This window comes from Podarcis liolepis, assembly GCF_965112155.1.
Source record: "Podarcis liolepis genome assembly, chromosome: 14".
Lineage (NCBI taxonomy): Eukaryota > Metazoa > Chordata > Lepidosauria > Squamata > Lacertidae > Podarcis > Podarcis liolepis.
Window position 1 is genome coordinate 35428669 of NC_139569.1, and position 25919 is coordinate 35454587.

A 25919-nucleotide genomic window follows, 5' to 3' on the forward strand; every position below is an offset into this window, starting at 1 on the left:
TTTAAAAACTTGGGGGGGAAAGTCAGTGGCGGAAAGATATCAAGATGCTGGCAGAGCGTTCCATAGCAAGGGGACCACTGCTGAAAAGAAATTGAAAGGGTGAGGGAACCAAGGGAAGAGTCTCTGGTGATGCTGGGGATTAAATCAAGGATCTTCTGTATGCAAAGCAGATACCCTTCCAGTGAGCTAAGTCTTATTGCTGTGTGTATAACATGTTCATACTAAAGAAACAGAAATGTATGTCATCCACAACGCTGCTCAATAAGTTTTATTAAATATAGCCGAATTGCCAGAATAGAAGAAGGATCTGAAGCCACCATTTAGCATTAGCTTATCCTCATTGCACAATGGGATGACACCTTAAGCTCTGATCTGCAAGAGGCTTACCTGTGTGTGAAATACTGCCTAATCCCCTGAGAAAATGTATGACGCTACATGCTAGCTAAATTAAGCATCTCTTTTCATCTACCAACAAGTGGAACACACAGGGTTTGATTTGAGGAACCCTAATCGTATTGTGCTCAGAACACGCCGTAGGTTAATAGCAATACCATTTCAAAGTGGGATGAATCCCGAGGAGAGAGGGATCGTAAAGACTTTTTAAAATGTGGATCCACTGGCTACAAAACAGTGACTGTTTCCTAATTGCAGAAGACCTACCTGGAACCTTGAATACTGCACTACACCAGGTCTGACCGTTTGCTCTGCTAACCCAGACTAGTGGTAGAACATCTGCCTTGATGTCAGGGTCAACCCCTGACATTATTGTGTTTACTTGGGAAAGATCTACTCCAGGCAGAGGCAAACTTGGCCCTCCAGATGTTTTGGGACTACAACTCCCATTATCCCTAGCTAACAGGACCAGTGGTCAGGGATGATGGGAGTTGTAGTCCCAAAACATCTGGAGGGCTGAGTTTGCCTATGCCTGACCTGCTCCCTGAAATCCTGGAGAACTGCAGCTGGTTAGTGTAGGCCAGGAGTAGGGAATCACTGACACACCAGCCAAATTTGGCCCATCAAGCCTCACCTAAACCACATCCACCTGTTCCATGCCTGATTTCATATGTGAGATCAGGTGTAGGGCAGGTTCTGATGTGACTACAAAGGAACAATTGGGATCTTACAGTAAGCTCCTCACTGTTCCTTCATGGGAGCAAGACATGCTCTTCCTGCCCATCACTTGATAGGCAGTGGGGTGGGCACCTTATTCAAATAGCACTAATAGTTTGCATTGAAGTCACTGCTAAACAGAGCTTTTTCCCTCTGCCCCCTCCCCGGCAGAGGTTTCAATGGAAACTGCATGGTGTTACCGGAGCAGCAAAACCTCTTGGGCTGGGGTTTTTAAGCACCCAACAAGCAGCTGGCTGTCAGGTGTCTGTGAAGCTCTGGACAGCGGACTTGGACAGGCAGGTGGAACAACCTACCTGTTGATCCATGGCATTTGTTTATTGGCATGTCGGTTGTCTCACCCTCTTGTCAACACTGGTCCAAGGTGGTGGAGCCAGCTCTGGACAACGGACTTGGACAGGCAGGTGGAACAACCTACCTGTTGATCCATGGCATTTGTTTATTGGCATATGGGTTGTCTCACCCTCTTGTCAACACTGGTCCAAGATGGTGGAGCCAGCTAAGGATCTGGCCAGCTGGGGCAAAAAGGTTCAGTGCACACAATACTGAGCTGGATGGACCAATGGTTCGGCCCAGTACATATGGTTCCTTCCTCTTTTCCCAGTATGCTATACTGTGACTGGCAGTAAGGCTTTCCCATAACTTGCTACCTGAGAGCCCTTTAATCAGAGAAGCTGTGGGTGGAACTTAGAACTTCAATATGTGCTACACAGCCCAGAGCAAATTAATTTAGGCCTATTTCATATGGCAGAGTGGGGGTGAGAGAAGCAAGTGAGCTGGGGAAAGTGTTCCTGAACTGAGCCACATTAGACTACAGATAAGGCAGGTGGGGAACCTGTGGCTCTATGGATGTTGTTGGACTAACATCTCCCATAATCCTCAACCATTGATGACACGGCTTGGGGCTGATGGGAGTTGGAGTCCAGCAACATTTGGAGGACTTCAGCATACCCTCCAACATTTTTCTGATGAAATTAGGATTATTCTATTCAACAACAACAACTATTATTATTATTATTATTATTATTATTATTATTATTATTAAACCCCACTGGGTTGCCCCAGCCACTCTGGGTGGCTTCCAACATATATAATAAAACACACACACAAACACACACACACACAAATAAATAAATAAATAAACTAGTGCTTTTTCTGGGGGGGGGTGCAGGGGTACGCATACCCCTAAACATTTTGTGGATCTTTGGACTTTTGTCCATTTACTGTATTTATTTTCCCCGATTTGAACTATAAAATTGTGATTTTCTTGAGTCAAAATGAGAGCACCCCTAAACTTTTTTTTTTTTTAAGAAAAAAAGCACTGAATAAAACATTAAACATTTTAAACCTTCCCTATACAGGGCTGCCTTCAGATGTCTTCTAAAGGTTGTATAGTTGTTGTATTTACTCAAATGTAATGCACATAGCTGTCAACCTTTCCCTTTTCTTGCGAGGAATCCTATTCGGAATAAGGGAATTTCCCTTTTAAAAAGGGAAACGTTGACAGCTATGGTAATGCACACCTTTTTTGGCCAAATTACATCACAAAAATTAGGGTGTGCATTAGATTTGATAGCTCATTTACATTCACCAGCAAATACTTTTTCAGTTTCAAGGTTTTGAAAATTGAGGTCCGCATTAGATTCGATAGTGCATTAGATTCGTGTAAATACAGTACTTATCTCCTTGGCTCAGGGCGTCACATAATTCCATACCCTCCAACATTTCTCCGATGAAAATAGGGACATCCTAAGGAAAAGTGGGACATTCTGGGATCAAATCAGAAACTGGGACAGCAGTCCAAGGCAAATAGGAACACTTGTTCCTATTTCCTGCTTCAGGTTCCCTACGCCTGAAATAGATAATTGCATAACTGAAAACAGGATTGCATCACTGACACCCTGGGCTCCTTTTTCAGGAGGAAGAGCGGGGTAGAAATTCAATAAATAAATGATAAAGTTTCCCCATTATATACATATTTTAAAAAGCCTCTCTGCACGCATAGAACTAACATGTTGCGTGGAGGGGGGGGGGAGTTCTTGCATAGCTTGTCCCCTAGTGAGATAATTTTGCACAAACCAGGAGTTGTTTTCTATAGTCTCAACTTTCCTACTCCCAGCCAGTGGCGCGAGCCCATAAATGGTCTTAGAACCTCATTTGCTGCTTGTGTGAACTAGTCCTTTGCCAGAAAGCTTATCAGCCTCCAAGCCCCAAATATAATTTCTCTGCTCCAGTCTAAGACGGCTGGGACCTCAACAGATAGCTTGTTCTCAAAGGGAAGGATTCCACTTTTAATGGGCTATATCTCATCTGCAGTGAGGGCTTCATGTATAGCGAGGTATAAATAATAAATTAGAATACCATTGGTATCGCACTCTCTAAATATAGCAAAATGTCCTATTTTGCTGTGGGAGACAGGGCTATGGGAGACAGCAAAGGGCGCTCCTCTTTCTCACAGCAGCATTCCAGACGGCAGCAAGCATGCCTATGCCTGCGAAATCTAATTCTACAGGGGCCTGCTTAAGCCAAAATTGGAAGGCACTTCAAGGGCCCTGTTGCTCTTTCTCCTAGATTGCAGGAATGTAAAATTGCTTGTTGTGTCCTCTTGTGGAGAGGGGGCAAGAGCGAGAGGGAAAGATACAGGCCACATTCACCTCACACATTCAAAGCACTATGACACCACATTAATAGACCCTCCCAAGTGTCTCTATTTTCCGGGGACAGTCCCGCATTTACAAAAGCCATCCCGGTTTCTGATTTGATCCTGGAATGTCCCACTTTTCCTTAGGACAACTTTGTTTTCAACAGAAAAAGCATTGAAAATATGTTTTTATATATGTTGGAAGCTGCCCAGAGTGGCTAGGTAAGATGGGTGGGAGAAGAAGAAATGGAGGAAGAAGAAGAAGAAGAAGAAGGGAATAGATTGTCCCTAGTTTCACCAGAAAATGTTGGCGGGTATGTGTTACACAACCCAGGCTTCCCCGAAAGAATCCTGGGAGTTGCAGTTTGTTAAGGATGGTGAGAGCTGTATGGAGAGTCCTATTCAGCCTCTCACAGCTACAAGGCCCAGAGTTCCCAGTGAAAAGGAATTGATTCTTGAATGACTCTGGACTAGACTCAGGCCAGCTCAGGTGTTTCCCAGTCAGCCTGGCTCAGAGCTGATCTGGGGCCCCAAATCTTGGGCCTAGATTAAGGGTGGGGGGAGGCTTTTCACAGCCTCAGTTCAGCCACAGATCTCATCAGAGTTGGTAATTTTGGAGCCCTCTGAGGTTCTTCTAGTCTGTGAGTTTCTCCTCAGGGACAGAAAAGAAGAGGGATGGGGGAGAGGAGCTGCAAGATTGCAAGCTGTCAGTCTCTCACTTGGAAAGGGTTTCTCCAGGAAGTGCCCTCTGACTGTCTGGTTGGCTGTTCCCAGGTAGTTGGTGGCGACGATGGTGTAGTTGCCATTGTTGTAGTGCGTCGGGTGGTTGAAGAGCAAGCAGCCATCAGACACTTCCCCCTCCTGGAAGAACTCCATGCGGATGAACTCTGTCTCCCTGAGAATCTGGCCGTTGTAGAGCCAATGGATTTGGGGCGGAGGGTTCCCGTGCACCGAAAACTCAATGCAGTGCTCCATGTGGCGGATGGGCTCCAATAAGCTGATCACCCGGGGAGGATCTGAGCAAGGGAAGACAAAGGGCAACATGAAAATGGCAGCCGACAAAGGACAGCACGGTCTCAACAGCCTCAGCTTTCTGGAAAAAATGGAAGGAGGGAAGCTGGATCTAACTTGCAAAAAGTTTTTGAGGGTGCAAGGTAAAATATAGAAAGGAAACTCTCTCTCCTCTTTTTTCTTTGGTGTGGTGAGCGACATCCGTCCTTTAACTCTGCCCCCACCTGCAAAATGCAGTCACTACTTTCACAACCTGCAAGGAAAGCTCTGGGATGGCTCAGTTGGTAGAGCAGGAGACTCATAATCTCAGGATGAGTGGTTCGAGCCCCACAATGGGCAAAATATTCCTGCATTTATTCCATAGAAAGAGCCAGTGTGGTGTAGTGGTTAAGAGCAGTAGACTCGTAATCTGGTGAACCGGGTTCGCTTCTCTGCTCCTCCACATGCAGCTGCTGGGTGACCTTGGGCTAGTCATACTTTTCTGAAGTCTCTCAGCCCCACTCACCTCACAGAGTGTTTGTTGTGGGGGAGGAAGGGAAAGGAGAATGTTAGCTGCTTTGAGACTCCTTAGGGTAGTGATAAAGCGGGATATCAAATCCAAGTTGGACTTGACGATCCTCGTGGCCCCTTCCAGCTCTACAATTCTATGATGCCTCTTATTTAAGACAGGAGTGGGGAAGCAGTGACCTTCCAGATGTTGTTAGACCAGAATGGGTGGGGAACCTCTGCCTGGCCTTCAGAACTCTTCCCAGGCCACCCCTCTCACTAGCCCTGCTTCTTATCCTGTCTTCGTCTGTCCAGAATGAGTCTGGTAATGCTTCCTCTGGATGAAGAGGATGTTTGACTATTTGTAGAAAACTAGCCTTCTGTACCAAAGATAAAATTCACATTCATTGCTTCATCCACTTTTGGCCTCTGGAAGGTAGCTCAGAAGAGAATGTGCCCATTGACCTGAGAAAGGTTCCCCATCCCTGGACCAGACCCCCCTTGACCCCTGGTCACGTTAACTAGAACTGATAGGTGTTGCAGCATGACAGCACCTAGAGGATTGCAGGTTCCCTGTCCTGCAGAATCTACAGTCCAGCTTGGCTGGGCAGGGGAGGTTGGCAGGATTGGTTGGTGTAGCTGGTAGGCACGGTTGGTAGGGCAGGATTTGTTGACAGGGTTCCCCACTTCCTATTCCAACTTAAAGGCATTCTTGTGGATGCAGGAAATGAGCAGCAGGGCACCTGTGGCCTCCCAGGGGTTGTTGGATTCCAACTCCCACCAGTCTCTGGCAGCCTGGCTAACAGTCATGGGTTATAGCAGTTCTAATCTAGTGACATCCGTGCCTCACCATGGAAGTAGAACTTTAATGCAGGTTATGGGTATCCTGTACAACCAATACACAACAAGGTATTGGCGCAACATTCAGGTTCACAAAGATCTCCACTCCCTTTGTTCATTGGAGTACCCAACACTTGTCACTGCACACATTTGGAGATGGAATACGAGGGGGAAAGATGTTAGATAAGGACAAGTGAGATTCTGAGTGGGAAAATGGCTGCTTCTAAAAGCATTCTATGGATAGCCCCTGTGCAGAGTGGTGACAAATGTTTGACTGACAGCAAAGCTAGCTGCTCGGGCACCCAGGGCGGTGCAAATGCCCTGCACCTGGAGGCAGAGCAAGCAGCCCACGGGGTAGGGCAAGCCGGGGCAGAGCATGCCGCGTGGAACCTCCATGGAGTCTGCAAGCCCCACGTTGCTGTTTCGGGCAGCGTGGAGGCTGCAGGTGCCTGAGCCACCACGTCTCTCCCCAGGAGAGGCTGCAGGCCAGGCCCTGTGGTCACCCCCCCTCAGTGGTGACACCTGGGGTGGACCGCACCCGCCACACCCCACTTCCTACACCACCAACTGACAGATCACATTTACATCCTATCTTTTTCTCCAGGGTGCTCAAAGTAGCGTACATGGTTCTCCACCTTCTCGTTTAATTCCCACAACCACCCTGTGTGGTAGGTTAAGCCCAGAAGTTGTGACTGGCCCAAGGTCACCCAGTGAGATTCATGGCTGAGTGGAGATTTGAACGCTGGTCTCCCAGGTGTTCATCCAGCACTCTGACCACTACACCACACTGGCTTTCATTGTAGAGAACAGGCTCCCTGCTACATCCTCCATACTCTATTATTTCAGGTCATAATACTTATGTTGCGAGTACGATACAGCTGTAAGCTGACGTACATCATGACGAGCATCCATATATCCTAATGGAGTTTGGCTGTGCATCCCAGCGGGGAACACGATGCACCTTTTAGCTATTGGGCAGGACTGTGAGCATTACAAAGGCGGAGAATCTTCTGTCCCCTCTTCAATATTTCATTTCTGACTATCTCGCTATGCACTTATGGAATTCCACTCAGCTGCTGCTCTGCACATAAAATTGAAGCATACAGGCATACATGGGCAAGCTGGAGCGTGGAAGGTAATTCTCTCCCATTCGCGAGCCTCTGGGGGTGGGGAGAGAAGTGTTAAGGAAGTGTGCACATATTAGGAAGGATTCTCAAGGATTTGACCCATGGGAAAACGTTTACAGATGTAGGAAGCTGCTGCAACACTCAACAGTCTCCTGGGCAGCAATTTCCAAATCTGTAAACCACGGCAGAACAGTTCAGCATGTTCCAAGAGAAAATAACACAAATACTGAAGTCTCCCATGTGGCCAAAATCCCCATCTTCAGAGGAGTGTGCCTGATGCATCTCTGTATGATTTACTGCTCTGTCCTTGCCTCCTTCTAGTCAGCCTCTCCCTGTTGTGGATGCACTTAATCTCTACATTGGCAGCAACTGGATCACTCTTAATGCAAACATAAGTAGGTAAGAAATAAAGGTAAAGGGGCCCCTGACCATTAGGTCCAGTCGTGGCTGACTCTGGGGTTGTGGTGCTCATCTCGCTTTATTGGCAAAGGGAGCCAGCATACAGCTTCCGGGTCATGTGGCCAGCATGACTAAGCTGCTTCTGGCAAACCAGAGCAGTGCATGGAAACGCCGTTTACCTTCCCGCCGGAGCGGTACCTATTTATCTATTTGCACTTTGACGTGCTCTCAAACTGCTAGGTTGGCAGGAGCAGGGACTGAACAACGGGAGCTCACCCTGTCACGGGGATTCGAACCGCTGACCTTCTGATCAGCAAGTCCTAGGCTCTGTGGTTTAACACACAGCGCCACCCGCATCCCAGGTAAGGAATAGTTGAGGACAAATGGAGGTCGGTGGGGCAGTGTCTCGTTTGCCCTACTGGACCAGCCTCCTCTGGCTGGGCCTAAGATGCGTGTTGGTTGAGAGAGTGGGCATGTCTATTAGTATTATCCTCTCTTTCACTCTGAGGAACCCTGGAGAAATCTCAGCACCCTTGCAGAACAATTCCTAGTTCTACTTTGGGAATTCTATGATAGATATGGAATGTGTTTCTGGTGTAGAATTGCCATGCGTCAAGATCTAAGTTTTTGTGTGCTGTGTGTGCATGTACAAATGAATACTTTCCATGTCATTGCCCTCCCTCTCTGTCTCCCATGAACCCTCAGCTTTCCCTTTCCCCATTAACTTACAATATACAGTGAGGAGCACACTTGCATTAGACATCCCCACCACGTTCTCGGCAATACACGTCAACAGGAACCCGTTGTCCTCACTCGTGACATTCACCAGGGTTAGATTGATGGAATGGACATTGGTCCAGTTGGCGTTTGTCTAAAAATAACCGAGAGAGAGGGGGAGGAATGTTTAAAAGCATACATACATACAAAAGAACTGTTGAACCCTTGGCCAATTTGTGCCCCTGGATCAAGAGAAATCTACCATATAGATTACCATGCATCGTGGACATCTTTAACAAATTTGATGGGCATTGAAGGCCAACTAATATTAAACTGAGGATCCTCCATATATACAGAGAAGTTCTCTGGGCGATTAAAGCAGAAAAGCACCTGGATTTAGCATCCTACCTGATGAGTGTTGATTGAGCGTAGATTTACCACCATCCAGTCGACATCAGGAAGGGGTGAGCCAGAACCATTGCAGGTGATGACAGCATTTTCCCCCTCACACACAGTCAGATTCACATGGCTGACACTGATTTCGGGCAGATCTAAAGAAGTCAAACCAACACGAAAGCATCTTTGTCAAGATGGTGTTCAACTAAGACATGCCACTGCAAGTACCAGGGTTCAAACCTCCGGTTCCTAATCTAAGAAGGTAAGAAGCTGCCTTACACTGAGTCAAGCCATTGTCTACAATGAATGGAAGCAGCTTCCCAGGATTTCAGCCCTACCTGAAGATGCTTCAGATTGAACCTGGGACCTTCTGCATGCAAAGCAGACGCTCTAACCACTGAGCTATGACCCTTATTCAAACCTGGTTCACAATGGCTTCAGATGTTGACAGTGCTAGAAGCAAATGTCTGGGGGGGGGGAATACATCTCATTGGCTCTGCCCTGTAGGTACCCAAACTCCTGAGTAGTTTGCCATCTAATAAATGCTTAGCATTCAATTGCAGCTAGCAATTCTCAAAACACACAAAGAATAGCCTGCTGCATCCTCCTTTTTTATAGAACTGCATGCTATTGAGAGAGATCTTGCAGGAGCAGTAGGAGACTCCCTTGCTGGTCCTTAGAGTCAAGTCACAGGGTTGCCATATTTTGAAGAGCAAAAAAGAGGAAGCTCTGACGGCCATTCAAAGCAAATGAATGCAATTTGTCTCAAATTTTACCCCTGGAAAATGAGGACGTCCTGGAAAAAGAGGACACGTGGCAAACCTATGGGCATAGGCAAACAAGCACTTGTATATGACAGGGGAGGGCCAATGGGACAAGAATTGCATCAAATGCTTCAGAGAGGAGGAATGAGCGAGAAGGAAGACAGATTCTGCCTGGCATGCCTTACATAATATACCCAGGATTGATGGATTCATCCACAGAAGACATCCAGGTAGTTAGGTTAGCTCCATAAGGCACGTAAACCTGGAATGTCAATGCATGTGCTCCAAGACACCTCAATAATCAGAGAGATCTAAGAATGGAAGATTTCCACATTGCTCCTCAAAACAAGGAATGTGAGGGGTACCCTAAAACAGGCATGTGAATAGAAGAGCAGCTGGAACTTCATGGCAGAAAGCCGCCCAAGGCACCACCTGCCTAACTAACCAGGTGGACCAAGCAGCATCAGATGATGGGGGAGCAGCCAGCAAAGACATCCCTCAATGCATCCTCAAGCAAGATGGAGAAGGGATAGGCGATGTGTTCCTATCCAAGGCCACCACAGAGGAAGCTGAACAACCCATGGATTGGAATGCCTTAGGTCTTTATAGATTGCTTTAAAAGTGGATTAGAGAAATTCATGGAGGACAAGGCTATCAATGGCTATGTACTGCCTTTGCTGTTGAAGGCATTATGTCAGGCATAGGTAAACTCGGCCCTCCAGATGTTTTGGGACTACAACTCCCATGACCCCTAGCTTGCAGGACCAGTGGTCTGGGATGATGGGAATTGTAGTCCCAAAACATCTGGAGGGCCAAGTTTGCCTATGCCTGCATTATGTCCTGAATGCCAGTTGCTGGGAACTTCAGGTGAGCCGAGTGCTGCTGTGTTTATGTCCAGCTTGCAGGTTTCCTATAGGCATCGACCACCGTGAGAAGATGCTGGAATAGATGGACCTTTTGACCCCATCCAGCAAGTCTCTTCTTATAGTCTGATGCTGAAATAATAATAATAATAATAATAATAATAATAATAATATTTATACCCCGCCCATCTGGCTGGGTCCCCCCAGCCACTCTGGGCGGCTTCCAACAAAACACTAAAATATAATAACCTATTAAACATTAAAAGCTTCCCTAAACAGGGCTGCCTTTAGATGTCTTCTAAAAGTTTGGTAGTTATTTTTCTCTTTGACAACTGGTGGGAGGGCGTTCCACAGGGCGGGCGCCACTACCGAGAAGGCCCTCTGCCTGGTTCCCTGTAACTTGGTTTCTCGCAGCGAGGGAACCGCCAGAAGGCCCTTGGCACTGGACCTCAGTGTCCGGGCAGAACGATGGAGGTAGAGACGCTCCTTCAGGTATACTGTACCGAGGCCATTTAGGGCTTTAAAGGTCAGCACCAACACTTTGAATTGTGCTCGGAAACGTACTGGGAGCCAGTGTAGGTCTTTCAAGACTGGTGCTATAAGGTCTCGGCGGTCACTCCCAGTCACCAGAATCTGGAGCAGAGATGGGCATATCTAGCAATAGAAACATTGGATAATTCCCACTGAAAGGGAAATTGCCAATTTTTGCTTATCTGTCCCATGTCACTCCCTCACCTCCACACTTTCCTATCGTCACCTTAAATGGGCATTCAGCATTCCACAGCCACTGAACATGCTCATCCCTTCTTGGAAGTGGCTGGTTTTGCATTTCTAGAACCCTGGTTTTCTCCCCAAACCTACATATATATCCTTCTTGTACTTGGATGGTACCATTTTGGCTCTATTAAGCAACCACACTCACAGCCCGGACATCGGAAATACCAAGGCTGATTAACTTGGCAAGCTCCGCCAGCTTCTTGGATCACAAATGTGAGGCTCGGTTGTAAAATTCTCTGAAAACCGCTTTCACGTTGGACCACTGTCGTGAGACGGAAGAGTTCCATTTTGGAAGGGAAAGATATCAGCAGGGAGATCTCTCTCCAGTTGTGATGGGGAGTGGTGTGGGGGCAGGGAGGTCAGGGAAACTGTTCACCCCATAATCCCAGGAAATTAATGTACATAAATCCACTCCAGATCGTAGCCAGAGAGGTCTTCCCAGCCTGCTACTTTGCTCACGAAGGATTTCCTAATCCTCAAAGATTACTCCTCCAATTTGCTGAGGAATTTTCAGTTGTCTCCCAAATCCCTTTTGGCTCACCTTCATGCAGCTATCCCAGCCCACTTCCAACATTTAATAAAAAGGGAAGGGGGGCAGAAAAGTGTATGGTTGTCTTTAGCAAAGTTGGGAGATGTTTTAACATGTGCAATTCCTAGGAGTTCTATAATTGGGGGAGGTAGGAAGAGAAAAACAGTGTGCTCTCTACCTACCCAATTATGTATACAAGTCCAGCTGTAGGATTTGAGTGGTCCCTGTCAGGGATGGCAGAAATCGGTCAATTTCAGTTTCTCACTTCCCCAGTCTTAATTTCAATTCTCCACATATTCAGATGAGTTTGCAGATCTTTTTTTTTTTTTTTACGTCCTCACAAAAAAATATCAGCATTTTAGTGCAAATTCCTTCTGCGTAAGCATATTTTGTATGCAATTTTGCATACAATATTCATAATTCTGCAAAGCATTTTTCCCTAACAAAAAACATTTCTGTATGTTGTTTTCCCAGATTTTTATGCTTTAGTATATGCATGAGTGCACCATTCCTTGGTGGAGAGCTGCAGTGCAAAATCTGGAATTTCCAAAAATGGCTGCATTTCAGTTTGTGCATTGTTTGTGAATTAGGCAAGTTCATCTTTACATGTGACCTGAATTGAAATTCTCCCCCATTGCTAGTCCCTGGACAGGTGACTATCCCTTTAACTTGTGGCAGATTCAAGGAAGCAACACGGAATACTCTTATTCAGGCAAGTGTAACTGCATGCAAAATACAAGTGTGTGTGTGTGTGTGTGTGTGTGTGTGTGTGTTTTCCTGGAGAGATAGCTCCATCCCTAAGTTCTCACTCTTCCCCCAAGGACTTGGCTGTCCTCAGAAGAACCCACATTCCCTAGAGTTTTCTATAAGTCATTGTTTTGGGTGTGCTTCTATGCTGGGAGGTGCCCCGACCAGAGCAGTTGCTCCTTCAGAGACACAACAGAGGCAGCTACAAATAAGCAAGCATCTAACCTTCAATCTTGCTTCTGCCATTGACTCGCTGGCAGAGAGGCAGTACTAGAAGCTGTGAAGGAAAGTTGCAAAATTTCTTATATCGCTGATTTTAAAGAGGAGCGTGCAAAATGCTCTTGTCAGGTTTAGATACAGTACATTTGACCTCGGTGCAAACGAGTTGAACTGAAAAGCCCTAAAGGCCTTCTGAAGCAAGCCAGGCAGAAGATAGAGCTATTTATCAAGTTCTGCTATACATATTCCGTAGCGCCGGGCCATAACACACTGGGGAAGGGCCATAGCGCAGTGGCAGAGCATCTGATTTGCATGCAGAAGGCCCCAGGTTTGATCCCTGGCATCTCTGTGAGAGAACCCAGCCTGAAGGCCTGGAGAGCCAACTGCCAGACAGTGCAGACAAAACTGAGATAGATGAACCAATGCTCTCACTCAATACAAGGCAGCTTCCTACGTTTCTACACAAAACAAACTTGACACAGCTTCACCAAGCCAGCCCATCATCCAGGGCCTTCCTGGGAACTCCAGTTTTGATGCAGACCCAGGAAATCAGCAAAATCAGGTTCAACAAGCCAGGGACTGCTTACAGGTAGTGTATTGCTTCCATGCACCAACATTTCCAAGGTGAAAGGTAGGTTTTGGGCAAGCAAGCGACTCATTCCCCACTCAGAACTCCAAAATAACTCTTTTCTGCTACTATTGGCAGCAAGTGGCAGCAACTGTTCCCACCCCATGTCTGCTACTTTTGCACTATTTCTGGACATTGGGGCTTCATCTTCTTCCATGATGTCCCCAGTAAAGCAGGGAATGTACAACAGGAAGGATGACACCGCACAGCCAATTAGATTTGTCTGTAGGGCAAAAACAGTCCCATAAGGACAGAGCCTGCTCAATGGCCACAGAATGCTGACTATTATGGGGAGGGCACAGGAAGAAAAGGGCGAAGATCCTGAAAACAAAGGCGGTTTCCTACATTTTTCTGTTACTAAAACATTCTTGAGACTATTGCATGTAGGATTGCATGAAGATTGTGGAATACTCTCCCCAGAGAAGCTCATCCTTGTATATCTTTAGGCACCAGGCAAAAACATTCCTCTATAGCTAGGCCTTTGGCTTTTAACTATCTGTGGCCTCTTAGAATTGGGCAGGATGTTTTTAATGTTTTCCCCTTTTCCTCTTGGCTTTAATGTATCTATACGCAGGTGAAAGAGAGGGTGGTCTGTCTTTTTGGTTGATTGCAAGTGACTTTGGGTTGCCCTGCGCAAGATAATGCAACTAACAAATTTAATAAATAAAGTGTTTGTTTATTTTACATTGAGAATTGTAATACGTTCAGGCATGCAATCAGGTAATAGAATCGTACAGCTGGAAGGGTCATCTAGCCCATCTCCTTGCAATGCAAGACCTCTTCCCCCACCAAATGTTTTATTATTAATTTGTGCACCTGCTGCGTCCGTAGCCTAGAGGGAAAGGGAAGATTAGAAGAAAACAAAGGAATTGCAAGCAGTGGCAAAATAAGCTTGCTTATTGTCCAGCTCTGCATGAAACTTTGGGGACATATGAGAAGGGCCTGCTGGAACAAGCCAGTATCCCAACCAGTCCAGCATCCTGTTCACACAGTGGCCAATCAGATGCCTGTGGGAAGCCTGGAGGTAGGACCTGGGCGAAATGGCACTCTCCCTTTCCTGAGGTTTCCAGCAACTGTCATTCAAAGCACATTGCCACTGACAGTGGAGGTAGAACACAGCCAGCATGACTAGTAGCCACTGTTGTCAGGGCTAGAAAAATGCAACCTGTGCTGTTGATAGAAGTAGTGCGACTCATGCAACACATTGGCAATTAATATACACAGAACAATAATTATACATACTTTTTCAACCTTCTGAGAAAAATACAGGGCGAAACAGGTGCAAAACGCCGGCACCCTGTTGTCTACAACTTCGTTGTCTACAACTTTATTAACATCTATCTACAATTCTACTAGCATCTCTCGGTATTGTGAATATCACCGAACTCACCCTTTGTTGGTATCTTCATGAACTTATCTAAAAGACTGAGTTAAGCATTTGAAAAATCTATTGCGTGGACAGGCGGAGTCCCCAGATCCCGCGCGGTCCCCCCCGTCATGTGAAATAACGACTCATGACAACGTGCTATGGGATTAAATTGGCCACAACTTTATTAACTTTCAAATGTGGGTAGACCTTGGCTCAGGCATTGGGCGTTCTCCCTCCCCAGTCCCCAGCCGGGGACCTAGGGAGCATCAGGGTTATCCAGTGTGGGGGGGGGGATGGGCCGGCTCTGGAGAACATATGTTCAAGCAGAGATAGCCACCCCCGTTACGCCACCGCCGCAGGGGAGAGCAATGACAACCTTTTGGCGTACGGTCAAAGCCTCCCTTCAGAAACCCCTTTAACGGGGAACCCTGGTATCGCCGCCGCAAAGAAGAAGATGGACTAAAGGATTCTGCCCAAGGCCTGATACCGCCAAAGTTGTGACATTTTGCTACGGGAAAGGCAAAACCTACCAATGCAGGGAAATTCCTTTCCGGCCCTTTAACAGCGACCTTAACATAGCAGCGCCCGCATACCTGTGAAGAAAAGTTAACCTGCAAAACCTGTGAAGAAAAGTTAACCTGCAAAATAAGGCATTAACTGAGGGTGGGCAGGGTGGGAGAAGCTCTGGAGCCAAGTGAGGATTCCCAGGTAAGATCCTCCCTCTATTGTGTGGGCAGGTAATCCCTCCCCTACCTGGCCTGGTCTCCTTGGCAACGCTTCCCCCAGGTGGGATTGGACAACTGACAGAGGTAGGCGGAGACCTCCAGGTATCCCACCTGAGGGAAGGCAAACCAAGCCTATGCTGTTGGAGCCGCTCCAGATCTAGGGGCTGTGTGCGTCCACACAAAGGACGCCCCCCCCCCCCGTTTTAAGCGTGGAGCGGTCATTGATACCAGACATTTTAAGTTCATTTTAGGTGGGGTAGTTCGCAAGTCTTTGTGGCTTTGTTTAATGTTTTGTATTTTTCTCAGAAGGTTGATAAAGTATGTATAATTATTGTTCTGTGTACATTAATTGCCAACGTGTTGCAGGAGTCGCACTACTGATATCAGGGCAGCAACTACCACAAAACATCCTTAATTTGGAATCAAGACCAGGGTGTTCAGAATTTCAAAATCTGGAGAGAAAAGTGCATGGGGAACATTTCAGAATCATTCCCCATGCCTGTGACTCTGTAAATGACCTTAGACCCATCACTCCTGGCTGCTGACCACGCTGCCTGGGGCTGATGGAAGACCACATATTTCCCCTCCTTGAGCAATGGATTGCAGTGTTTTGTTGCCCAAGGGCAGGGGTCTGCAACCTTTAAGACAAAAAGAGCCACTTGGACCAATTTCCGAAGGAAAAAAAACACCTGGGAGCCGCAAAACCATTGTGACATTTAAAGCATGCGCGCCGCTGTCCTCTGATCTGACAGCGGGCGGGAAGGTGACGTTGGGACAGTGCGTGACTAACGCACGCACCGCCCCCATGCGACATCACAGCCAGTACAGCGCCCGCCACAATGGGGATTGTTGGGGCGCACAATGCGCCTCCTCCCCTCGCTAGTATCCGCCCCGGAGCCGCGGCAAAGGTGTAAAAGAGCCACGTGCGGCTCCGGAGTCGCAGGTTGCAGACCCCTGCCCAAGGGACTCCCACCCAGGAGGCACACAAAGAGAGTAGGTAGAGGAGCATCGTTGCTGATAAGTCCATCTCTTTATATCTCCTCCAAACAAAGCAGCAGCAAACCCACAAAGAATTGTGGGAAGCACTGAACGGGGTTGAGAAGCTACAGCTGTTCGCAGCTCAAGAGACTCCACCGGGAAACAAAGGTAATAAGTTTAAGGGGAAACCTGATGATCACTGTGATAAGGGGGAAACAAAAAAACGGCCTCTCAAAACTCAAAGGGTTATGTAAACAAGAGAAGGCAACAGCTTGTGTGTGTGTGTGTGTGTGTGTGTGTGTGTGTGTGTGTGTTGAGGTGGACAGTATACATCTGTGGTGCTAGAGGAATTCAGACTTTGTGCATTCCAATAGAAACTGACTGGAACATAAGAACAGCCTGCTGCATCAGACCAAAGTCTCATCCTGTCCTCACAGTGCCAATCAAATGCCTGCGGGGAACTCCGCAAGCAGGAGCCAATCAGAAGAGCACTCTCCTTTCTACAACACTTCCCAGACCAGCTTTCCCCAACCTGGTGCCCTCTACGTGTTTTGGACTACAATGCCCATCAGCACACCTGCATTGTCTACTCCACCACAGCTTTGTCATGGGTAGGAATCAATGGAAAAACATCTGGAGGGTACCAGGTTAGGGAAGCCTGTCCTAGACTGATGTGCAGACTGGAAATTAAACTTTCAGTCCACTTTGGCCCTTCTCAAGTGTTTAAACACCCTTTCTTAGCTCAGTAACAAGGAATCAACAATATGCTTTAACAATTCCGGGCTAATACATTGAGAAATGGGAGAAAATCTGAATTAAATTTACATTCACATTTTTGAGTGGATCTTCCCAGATTAATGCAGATTTATGGTGAGACCGGGAGAAAGTGATATAAATCAGAAATGAACTTGTCTGTCCATCCCTATAAATTAGATTCATGCAAAGAGAAAGGGCTTTTTTACGGATTATAATCTACAGTGGTACCTCGTGTTAAGTACTTAAGGTCTGTTTTTAACCTGAAACTGTTCTGAACCTGAAGCACCACTTTAGCTAATGGTGCCTCCTGCTGCTGCCGCGCTGCCGGAGCACAATTTCTGTTCTCATCCTGAAGCAAAGTTCTTAACCCGAGGTACTATTTTTGGGTTAGAAGAGTCTGTAACCTGAAGCGTATGTAACCTGAAGCGTAGGTAACCCAAGGTATTTGGATCGGGACCTGTTTTTTATGCTTTTGTAAATCTTCATGCATGTTGAACCATAGCAATGCATAACAACAATCACCAACCCCAGTGGAACCTGCAACAAATTGTTACAGGGTGGGATGCAACTGATCAGGTTTCCATCGACTTCATACCACTACTGCCATTTCCCATCCACCTCCTCCACCATCCAATTGCCAGCCAGCATTCCTAGCTGACTGAATACACTCAGTCCTCACTGAGTTGATTTAGGCCTCCAAGGATTCCCCTGCTAAAGATTTTTCTTTCCTTTCTTTCTGTACTTTTGCAAAAAGATGGGATTCCCCCAAGTCCGCTAGTGCCTCGCTTGTGTGCATGGGTGTTCCTGGTGCTGTTTTCACCAAAAAAAAACAGGAACGGCATCCAGAGATAGGACCTCAAAAATAGAAGGAATAATCATAATCTAGCACAGATGCCTAATTAAGTGGGTGGTGTTTGGGATGTTGTTTTTTTCTTTCCTTACCACACTGATTGACATTCATCTTGTGCACGGCTATGTTTTTGTTTTCTGTATTCATGCAGTTCAAGTTCTGGTTCTGCAAATTGGCTTCTCCTTTCTCCTGCCACAGCTGGATCCAGCGGATGTCGCAGCTGCAGTTGAACATGTTTCGCTCTAACCTCCTACACAGAAAGAGAAGGGGAGACTGTGAGAGGGAAAAGGTGGAGAGGAGGTAAAGGTTACATGGAATCATGGCAGCGGAGCTGGCCTCAGAAAGTCGGCCTGGGTTAGAGACTGCTGGGAAGCTGGGAACCAAACAGCCAGGAGACAAAAGAGAAGAAAGGAACGTGGCTAGGTGCAGGAAAATTAGCGGAATTTATCAATGTCCTTAAAATATTGATACAGGGCCAGCTTCAGCTTCAAGGGGCTCCTGGACAAAGGGTGCATTTGTGGGGATTATTGCATTCATTTTCCTGATTATAATGCTAGCACTTCTAGCGCATTTTCTAATGTTCCTTTCATACTGCAGTGTCTGTTGTGTTATGGAACTGTGGCTTTTTTTTAGCAATATACAGCCGTGCCTATGGAAATGACGTTCATGTTAGTAGGCATGGTTTGACATCACAATGAACATCATTGCTACTTCCCCGCCCTTTCCAGACCTGTGTGATTCTGCTTCCGCATGATTCCCTCCATAAAAATGACAGGAAAGAACTAGCTGTATGTTGGTGTACTGCCCCAAATGTCATCACTTTCCTCCCATGGTTTTCCAGGTTAAAGGGGCCAACAACAACAACAACAACAACAACAACAATAATAATAATTTATTTATACCCCGCCCATCTGGCTGAGCTTCCCCAGCCATTCTGGGCGGCTTCCAAAAAAATATTAAAATACTGTAATACATCAAACATTAAAAGCTTCCCTTAACAGGGCTGCCTTCAGATGTCTTCTAAAAGTCTGATAGTTGTTGTTCTCTTTGACATCTGGTGCGAGGGCATTCCACAGGGCGGGTGCCACTACCGAGAAGGCCCTCTGCCTGGTTCCCTGTAACTTGGCTTCTCGCAGTGAGGGAACCGCCAGAAGGCCCTCGATGCTGGACCTCAGTGTCCAGGTAGAACAATAGGGGTAGAGACGCTCCTTCAGATATACTGGACCGAGGCCGTTTTAAAATAGTCTTTAAAAAAAAAAATCGAATAACATGGAAATGAGTGCTAAACATGTGCCTTATTTTGCTAGTTTTCTGGAAATGGCTTTTATGTCATGGGAAAAGCTGATATCGAAATTAACAGTTAGGAAAACAAGGAAATGGAATAACTGCCATATGAATGCAGCCCAAGTATCCTCTGGTGGTACCCTAGCCACATACGATGGCCAATTAGGGCACCAGTTGTATGATTATGCAGACCTCTTGCAGATAGTGCAGGGGGTCAGACTAGATAACTGTCGGTTTCCCTTCCAACTCTACAATTCTATAATTCTAAGGAAAATATCATTTGCAGTATACCTGAAGGAGCGTCTCCACCCCCATCATTCAACCCGGACACTGAGGTCCAGTTCCGAGGGCCTTCTGGCGGTTCTCTCACTGCGAGAAGCGAAGTTACAGGGAACCAACTAGACGGCCTTCTCAGTAGTGGCGTCCGCCCTGTGGAGTGCCCTCCCACCAGATGTCAAGGAAATAAACAACTATTTGATGTTTAGAAGACATCTGAAAGCAGCCCTGGTTTAGCGAAGTTTAGCTGATGTTTTAATGTATTTTTAATCTTTTGTTGGAAACCGCCTAGAGTGGCTGGGGAAACCCAGCCAGATGGGCGGGGTATAAATAATATATTATTGTTGTTGTTGTTGTTGTTGTTGTTGTTGAATGAATAAAACAGAAATCATCTCTCATACGAGAACCAAAATAACTTCTAATGCCAAAGTGAGAAAGAAACTAGCAAAGGGCATCCTTAAGTCACTGCTCCACAGGTTAATCAACAAAAATTTAGTTGACTCACCTACTGGTTCAAGCAAGTCAAAGTTTGCAGCCCTTCCTGGCTGCAATACCAGGATAACAGAGGGGAAGGAGGAATCAGGGTTCCCAACGTCATGTTAAATTTAGATGTCATTGCCTTCCTTCAAAGGTGTGCACCTTCCTTCCACTACTCACCTGTATAGATTTTCCATTTTATCTGTCCTATCCCCTCCATGCCCATAAAGTCAAGGCTCAATCCATAAGACTCTGCCTTAGCACATTGACTCAGAGCTCCTGCTGCTCAGGGACCTGAGGCAACATGCATTTTAATTGATCATAGAAGCTAGCTTTTGTAGACTTAGACCCCCATTGACCCAGCTGTGCAGCGCAGATGGGGAATCTGCTTTTTAATGTACTCCACTTAAAATACTTACATGTATTTTATGTACTGAAATTATATTATTATTATTGATTTCTTTTCCCTGTCTCTCTCTGCACTATAAGCTCCCCAACCCCTATTCCAACGCTCTGCAAGCTCCCCTACAAAACCATGAGACTGAGAGAACCCTCGAGGGAATATTACATAATGCTTAGACCACTGAGGGAAGTGATGATAAGAAATAGGGCAGAATTTAAGAGGACATAAAGATGGGGACTTAGGCCACATTTGCACCACCACTTTCAACAGTCATGGCTTCTCCCAAAGAATTTTGGGAGCTGTAGTTTGTTAAAGGTACTGGGAATTGCTAGGAGACCCCAATTCCCCTTGCAGATCTACAATTCCCAGAGTTCCCTGGGGAGAAGGATTGACTGTTACCATACCCTCTGACATTTCTCCAATGAAAATAGGGATGTCATTGTCATTATTATTATTATTTACTATTTATACCCCCACCCATCTGACTGGGTTGCTCCAGCCACTCTGGGAAGCTTCCAACATGTATAAAAACATAATAAAACATAAAACATTAAAAAAACCAACTTCCCTATACAGGCTGCCTTCAGATGACTCGGGAGGGTTGCATAATTCCATACCCTCCAAAATCTTTCCGATGAAAATAGGAATGTCCTACCATACCCTCCATGGGACGCGGGTGGCGCTGTGGTCTAAACCACTGAGCCTCTTGGGCTTGCCGATCAGAAGGTCAGCAGTTCAAATCCCCGCGATGGGGTGAGCTCCTATTGCTCGGTCCCAGCTCCTGCCAACCTAGCAGTTCGAAAGCACGTCAAAGTGCAAGTAGATAAATAGGTACCACTCCAGAGGGAAGGTAAAAGTGCACTGCTCTGGTTTCACCAGAAGCAACTTAGTCATGCTGGCCTGTAAAGCGAGATGAGCACTGCAATTCAAGAGTCATCTTTGACTGGACTTAACTGTCAGGGGTCCTTTACCTTTACCTTTTTACCATACCCTCCAACATTTCTCCAATGGAAATTGGGATGTCCTAAGGAAAAGTGGGACATTTCAGGATCAAATCAGAAACCAGGATGGCTTCTGTAAAATCCGGGACTGTCCCTGGAAAATGGGGACACTTGGAGGGCCTGTGTTAAACGACTCTGGGACAGAGAAGGAATCCAAACCGGTGTCAAAGCATTCCCTGAAATTTGTCCGCCAAGGAGAGCTGCCACTGCAGCACTTCAGGGGGCAGAACTGTAAGTAATAAAAATGCAGGCTTCCCAGATCATTCTTAATGCATGACTCTCCCCCATGAATAATATAAGAGCGGTGTGCCTCGGGGTGGACTTTTCCAATGGCCTGCCCCAGCCGTGTCGGTGATGTAATGTGTCCTAATCGCAGTACCCAGGGGAGCTTTTGTGCAAATTAACTCCCAGCATTTTACTGGGCATGCCACATGCCACCAGCACACAGGCGCTCTGCCACTTAAGGGACTTGGCTGGGGTTAGATTTCTTTTGAAAGAAAATACAGTGGCTGGCTTCCTTGCACTTGCAGTGCTGTCTACAACATTCATCATTCATAGCATGCCAGACGGGCTCGATTCTCCCAGCTGTGGTTGTCAACCCACACCACTTCATAGAAGTCTGACTCTATTGGAAAGGACCCCAAGGATCATCTAAGTCCAACCCCTATTATGCAGGCATATGCAGCTGTCCCATATGGGGATTGAACCTGCAACCTTGACATTATCAGCACCGTACTGTAACCAACTGAGCTATCCAGACAGGGGTGGTTGCATATTGCCTGGAAGACCCCTTCAAGCTGTGAGTCCTAACAGGTACTAGGCTGAATCCCCAGCATCTTCAGTTAATGGTTCTGGCTCAGCATAAGGCACCTTCCTATGTTCCTCTCAAGCAGGATTGCCAGATGGCAACTTCTGTGTCCCTGCGCCCCCATACTCTCTCCGGAGAATGTAATGTGTGCATGATCAGTGACACCTCTCACATACAACAGATCTCAGTATGACAGCAAAGCATCTAAGCAATTCAGCAGAGCTTCTGGAAGTTGGCTTTTCATCACTTCCAAAGTCTCTCCCCCCCCCCAAAAAAAAAGGTTTGCTTTCCTTTGGGCAGCACTCCTTGAGCAAACACCAGAAGGCAGCAACTCCTTGCTAAAAATGTCTCAGCGCCAGGAGTATGGGGCACAGCTGATCAAGCATCTCAATCCTAGTCGGGTCAGTCATCTCTCATCCCACAACAATGTAAGGCAAGATGAAAAAGGAGTGGGTGATAATGCACTGAAAATGGACACAGTTCCTTCCAGATGCAGCGGCCTTCTAGACACACACCTGTCAGTCACAATGCCAGACACTTCTGTAGCTAGAGAGAAACATACATGCACACAATTGGGAAGCTCTGGTCTGCATTCAAGCAAGAATTGGAGAGGAAACCTTCCATAGGTCCCATTGCAATAGGAAAAGCAGCAAGGGAAAAGAGTTTGAAGAAGAGAAGAGTTTGGATTTGATATCCCGCTTTATCACTACTCAAAGCGGCTAACATTCTCCTTTCCCTTCCTCCCCCACAACAAACACTCTGTGAAGTGAGCGGGGCTGAGAGACTTCAAAAAAGCGTGACTAGCCCAAGGTCACCCAGCAGCTGCATTTGGGGGAGCGGAGACGCAAACCCAGTTCACCAGATTACGAGTCTACCGCTCTTAACCACAACACCACACTGGCTTTCTCGATTATCAGTTATGGGCCCTTGTGACATTGGGTTGCATCCAGTGCTAGTTTTAATCAGAGTGGACCCATTGAAGTTAATGAACATGACTACCTGAAATTAATGTCTTTTCAAGCCAGGGGTTTATTTTTCCCCACAAGTACACATGTTGAGGAAGGCAATATGCCTGCTTAGGGTATGCACCTCACAGCAAGCTAAAAATATAATTCTTCCAACATAACATATATTTTCCTTCCGTGCAAAAATGTTGTGTGTGAGCAGGTATATTGTGCTTTAAACATAAATTTACAAAATCTTCAAGAACCAAAGTGTCGTTACTTTTGATTTTGGTGACTATGGCAGACATTCAAGCAAGTTAGCACACCAACATCTAAGTTGAAAGTAGCCCAAAAACTTAATAGGTTGGGGCCAGTGAATTGTCAATGGTTGGAACCGTCAAACCCTCCCTGTTCCTTTAGCATCCTCTAGAGGGCGCTGTGGGGCTTGGGCATCCCTTAAGTCAGGCATGGCCAAACTCGGCCCTCCAGATGTTTTGGGACTACAACTCCCATTCATCCCTAGTGGTCTGGGATGATGGGAACTGTAGACCCAAAACATCTGGTGGGCCAAGTTTGGCCATGCCTGCCTTAAGTTAATAATGACAATGGGATGGTTCCAAGTAGGGCCAGAATTGGTAGGAAATAGACTTCTCTGCAGTTTCCCCCCTTGCCTTGTTGGAAAAGCTGCTTTTCCAATGAGCTTTGCAAAGCAGGGTGCAAAGCAATAACATTTTACATTTCTCCCTGATGACCAGTGTTGACTTTTCAGCACGTCTGTCTGCCCCCAGTGGTAGGCTCAGCAAGGAGCATCACAAAGGAGGAGCAGACAAGATGAAAATGCCACAGGCCAGCTGCAAAGAGAATGAAAGGAGAGAGGAAAATCTATAGCCCACCTAGGGATGCTTGAGAAATCTGACGTTTGCACATTCCCATGTGAACCAATCTAACCCTAACCTCTCTGACTAATGCATGGATCAGAAAATAGCAACCCACACTGGATTTTGTACTTCTTCAAATGTTGAAAACACAATTCTTGGCAGCTTAAATGGGCCACCTCCAGCATTTTCTGTCTGCTACTGTGAGAGCCCCTGCATTAGCGGATGGCAGAGTTTAAAGGCTGCACCACAAAGGAATCCAATGTAACTAATGGATGCTTGTTGTGCAACCGCTGATTCTTGTTGTGCAATCCATTACACAACAATGGTTGGTAATGTGCAGTCGTACCTTGGTTTTTGAATTTAATCTGTTCCGGGAGTCTGTTCAACTCCCAGTACAGCTCCAAAACCAAGGCGCGGCTTCCAACTAGCAGCGGGAGCGTCCTGAAGCCAATCGGAAGCTGTGGAAGCCACGCCAGACATTTGGCTTCTGAAAATCGTTAAAAAAACGGAACAATCACTTCTGGTTTTCAATCTTTTGGGAGCCGAAACGTTCAAGTTCAAAGGCATTCAGCTTCCGAAGTTCCACTGTACTTGTGTTTTCCCTTCTGCAGCAAACTTCCACAAGCACAGCAAGTAACTGACTTTAACCTAATAGTAATTATTATTATTATTATTATTATTATTATTATTATTATTTTATTTTTTGTATCCCACCCACCTGACTGGGTTGCCCAAGCCATTATGGGTAGCTTCCAACATATATAAAACATTACACATTAAAAAGCTTCCCTATGCAGGGCTGCCTTCAGATGTCTTCTAAAGGTTAAACTTAGCACCACAATGAATCAACCCAATATATCCAAATACTTTTTAAAAAAATGTATTTTTTAAAGTGTATTTTGAGGATAGATACATTTTGAAATGTGGATGCATTTAGAAATATATAAATACATGCTTAAATGTGATTTTTCATGTGGGGTTTGTTTTTTTGAAGCAAACTTAATTTAAACAAAGTTTCAAGGACCAGTAATAGACTGATTTGCTCATCCCTAGGCTCACAGCATTGATGTCAGACCGACCCAAGCTATGTAGAGTTATCTACAACAAAGTTACATCTTAGAAAGGATTTCCAAGTTGGAGGAGGTAATTTTCTTCTATTCTTAGCACCCTTGTAAAGTTAATTTCCCTCCGTTCCAGCCATCTGTTTAAGAGCCATTGCAGAGCTATAGCCAGATGAGCTGGAAGTTTCCTCCTCTAGAGACTTATTTAGCAATACTTATTCCTGGAAAGGGCAAGTGCATTCAGACGGCATTTTTTAATTTGTACGTTCAGGTTGAAAGTGTTGCCAGCCTAATGTCTTGTTCCTACAAGATTCCCCATAGGTATGCCGGGTGGAAGCGAAAAGAGAAAGGCATGCCTCTGAATTTGCCTCTGATCATGCCTCTGAATAACACTTGATGGAGAACATAAGTGGAAAGACTGCTGTTGCGCTCATGTCCTGCTTGCGGGCTCCCCGTAGGAATCTGTGAGAACAAAATACGGGACTAAATAGAGCTTTGGTCTGATCCTGCAAGGATCTTCTTGTACTGTTAAAGGGTTAAAGCTCCCCCAAGACCCACACCAGGCTCCTGAACCTTAAAAGGGGGACCTATACTGATAATTTGGGAAGAAAAGGCTTGCACACAAGGGCAAACTACATGATAAGCATCAAATGTAGCTTGGTCCTGATACAGAGTCAGATGTTTGGTCAATCTAGTCCATTCTTGTCCACATTAAGGATCAACAGCACTCCATGGTCTCTCTTTATTGCAGTTCAGCTATCTCGGATCATTTCAATGGAGAATTAAATCTCAGATGCTATGACTATAAAGACGTGTGCTCTACCAGGAGATAGGGGC

At 46.1% G+C, this 25919-nt stretch overlaps 1 protein-coding gene across 5 annotated transcripts in view; it reads right to left on the reverse strand.

The window, feature by feature from the left end:
* Positions 1-25919, reverse strand: part of NTRK3 (neurotrophic receptor tyrosine kinase 3) — a 421270-nt gene that overhangs the window by 237674 nt on the left and 157677 nt on the right. For all 5 annotated transcript variants that reach the window (XM_083475053.1, XM_083475052.1, XM_083475051.1 and 2 more), the window contains 4 exons: positions 18043-18200; positions 8758-8900; positions 8362-8503; positions 4489-4785 (listed from right to left, as the gene is read on the reverse strand). In XM_083475053.1, the coding sequence (XP_083331179.1) occupies positions 4489-4785; positions 8362-8503; positions 8758-8900; positions 18043-18200 (740 nt within the window). The remainder of the gene's footprint in view (positions 1-4488; positions 4786-8361; positions 8504-8757; positions 8901-18042; positions 18201-25919) is intronic.